Source organism: Mandrillus leucophaeus, unplaced genomic scaffold, assembly GCF_000951045.1.
Source record: "Mandrillus leucophaeus isolate KB7577 unplaced genomic scaffold, Mleu.le_1.0 Scaffold75, whole genome shotgun sequence".
Classification (NCBI taxonomy): domain Eukaryota; kingdom Metazoa; phylum Chordata; class Mammalia; order Primates; family Cercopithecidae; genus Mandrillus; species Mandrillus leucophaeus.
The window spans coordinates 1,902,748-1,904,829 of record NW_012108141.1 but is presented as its reverse complement, the minus strand read 5'-3'; the positions used below and the strand labels follow the sequence as shown (position 1 = coordinate 1,904,829).

Here is a 2,082-nt window from a genome sequence, read left to right as displayed (position 1 = left end):
GCCGCCATGACCAGTTCATTTTTTGTATTTTTTCTAGAGACAGGGTCTTGCCATGTTGCTCAGGCTGGTCTTGAACTCCTGGGCTTGAGTGATCCGCCGGGCTCAGTCTCCCAAAGTTCTAGGATTACAGGAGTGAGCCACCACACAGGACTGGGCCTACAGTTTCATTCCAGCATCTGTATCTCTTTCTGGCATATTTAGATAGTTTCCACCATGAGGTGCAAAACGAGACGGAAGAAAGAGAAGCAGATGGAGGAGAAGGGAAAAGCCAACCGGAAGAGCTCTGCACAAGAACCCATCCCATGGTTTCTCCCACAAAGCCGCTCTCTTCCCTCTTCACCCCTTCGGCTCAGCTCCTACAAGGCCCACAAAACCAACAGGTCCTCCAGCATCCCCTGCGGCGGTTGCCTGGACGGGCGGGAGCTCTCCCGGCAGGTGCGGAGCTCGGTGGAACTGGAGTTGGAGCGGTGCCGGCAGCAAGCAGGCCTCCTGGTGACCGGACAGAAAGAAGAGGCTTCCCGCTCTGCCTCAGAAGCAGACTCTGAAGCCGGAGAGTTGCAGAAGCCCACTCAGGAGGAGTGGAGGCAGGTGAGCGTGGCCAGGCGCTGCTTCCTAGCATGTGGCTGCCAACAGGTCAAACCCCTTCCTTCCATGGAAACTCAGGGTATGTTTTGAGGCCCCTCTTTCTGTCTCTCTCTGGAGTTACAATACCCCAGAAGGACACTAGTATTTGCCTAATGACTCTCATGTTTTAGAGTTTTATAAAAGATGAGGACGTGTGGCGGTTAGGCTCTATTGCCTGATAATACTTTGGTTAGTGATTGAGCACCAATAGGTAAGAAGATAAGCTATGATTTGTTGGATGCTATTGTGTGTGTGGTTTTTTTTTTTTTTAATGTGTCAGCAATATAGCTGCCATAGTTCAAGGCCAAAAGGGCTAGGCAGCAGCTTCTCTTCTCTGTTACCAGGCAAGAGCTGTCCCCAGATCTCTAGAACTATGTCACATGGCCACCCCTAGCTGCAGGGGAGACTTGGAGAGTAAGTAGTATGCAGCGAGGCACCCTGCCATCCCAAACCCAGAGTTCTGTCAGTATGGAAGAAGGAAGAGGATAATGGATATTGAGTAGGTGCTAACATTACTTGCCAAAATAGATGGCTCAGGCAGCCGACTTCACTGACGAAGACTATGGCAGAGAGAGCCCTGAAAAGGTTGTTGTAGCCATCCAGGTGGGAGATGATTACGGTGAGCTTGTTTTTTTTTTTTGTTTTTTTAATTTGAGACAAAGTCACTGCAGTTGCTAAGGCTGGAGTACAGTGGCGTAATCATGACTCACTGCAGCCTGTACTTCCTAGGCTCAGATGATCTTCCTACCTCAGCCTCCCCAATGGCTGGGACTACAGGTGTGCACCACCATGGCCGGCTAATTTTTGTATTTTTTGAAGATACAGCGTTTCACCATGTTGCCCAGGCTGGTCTTGAACTCCTGAGGCTCAAGCAATCACGCACCTTGGCCTCCCAAAGTGCTGGGATTACAGACGTGAGCCACTGCACCCAGCCTGAGCCGCTGTGCCTGGCCTGCAGTACTGTTAACAGAATTATAGGAACTTGCTGGTATTCAACCATTTCTGACCCATAAGAATGGCAATCTCATGTAGTTCACCCAATAAAGAAATGAATTCAGAATTATTTAAGAGCTAAAATTAGCAGAACTTGCTGATTGATTGGATGGAGGGTAGTGAGAAAGAGAAGTTACAACTGACTCTGAGTCTAGAAGCCTCAGAAAAAGAGATGGTGCATTTAGGTTATGTTCTCTCAGAGTTATTGATCTGGGCTTCAACAGCAATTTAGAATTGAAATTGTAAAGTGTAGGTCTTTCCTTTTGCAAACTGACTCAGTGATAATGTCTTGATATTTACAAATCAGATGAAGGTTTTCTTTTACAAAAGTACTTTTAGGAAGCATTAAATGTTGGCTGGGCGTGGTGGCTCATGCCTGTAATCCCAGCACTTTGGGAGGCCGAGGCGGAAGGATCATCTGAGGTTAGGAGTTCTAGACCAGCCTCTGGTCAACATGGTGAAATC

The 2,082-nt window shown here is 48.2% G+C and overlaps 1 protein-coding gene across 1 annotated transcript in view; it reads left to right on the top strand.

Moving 5' to 3' along the window:
- Positions 1–2,082, top strand: part of PPEF2 (protein phosphatase, EF-hand calcium binding domain 2) — a 47,176-nt gene that overhangs the window by 24,845 nt on the left and 20,249 nt on the right. The window contains exon 11 of the mRNA XM_011966184.1: positions 202–588. Coding sequence (XP_011821574.1) covers positions 202–588 — 387 coding nt within the window. The remainder of the gene's footprint in view (positions 1–201; positions 589–2,082) is intronic.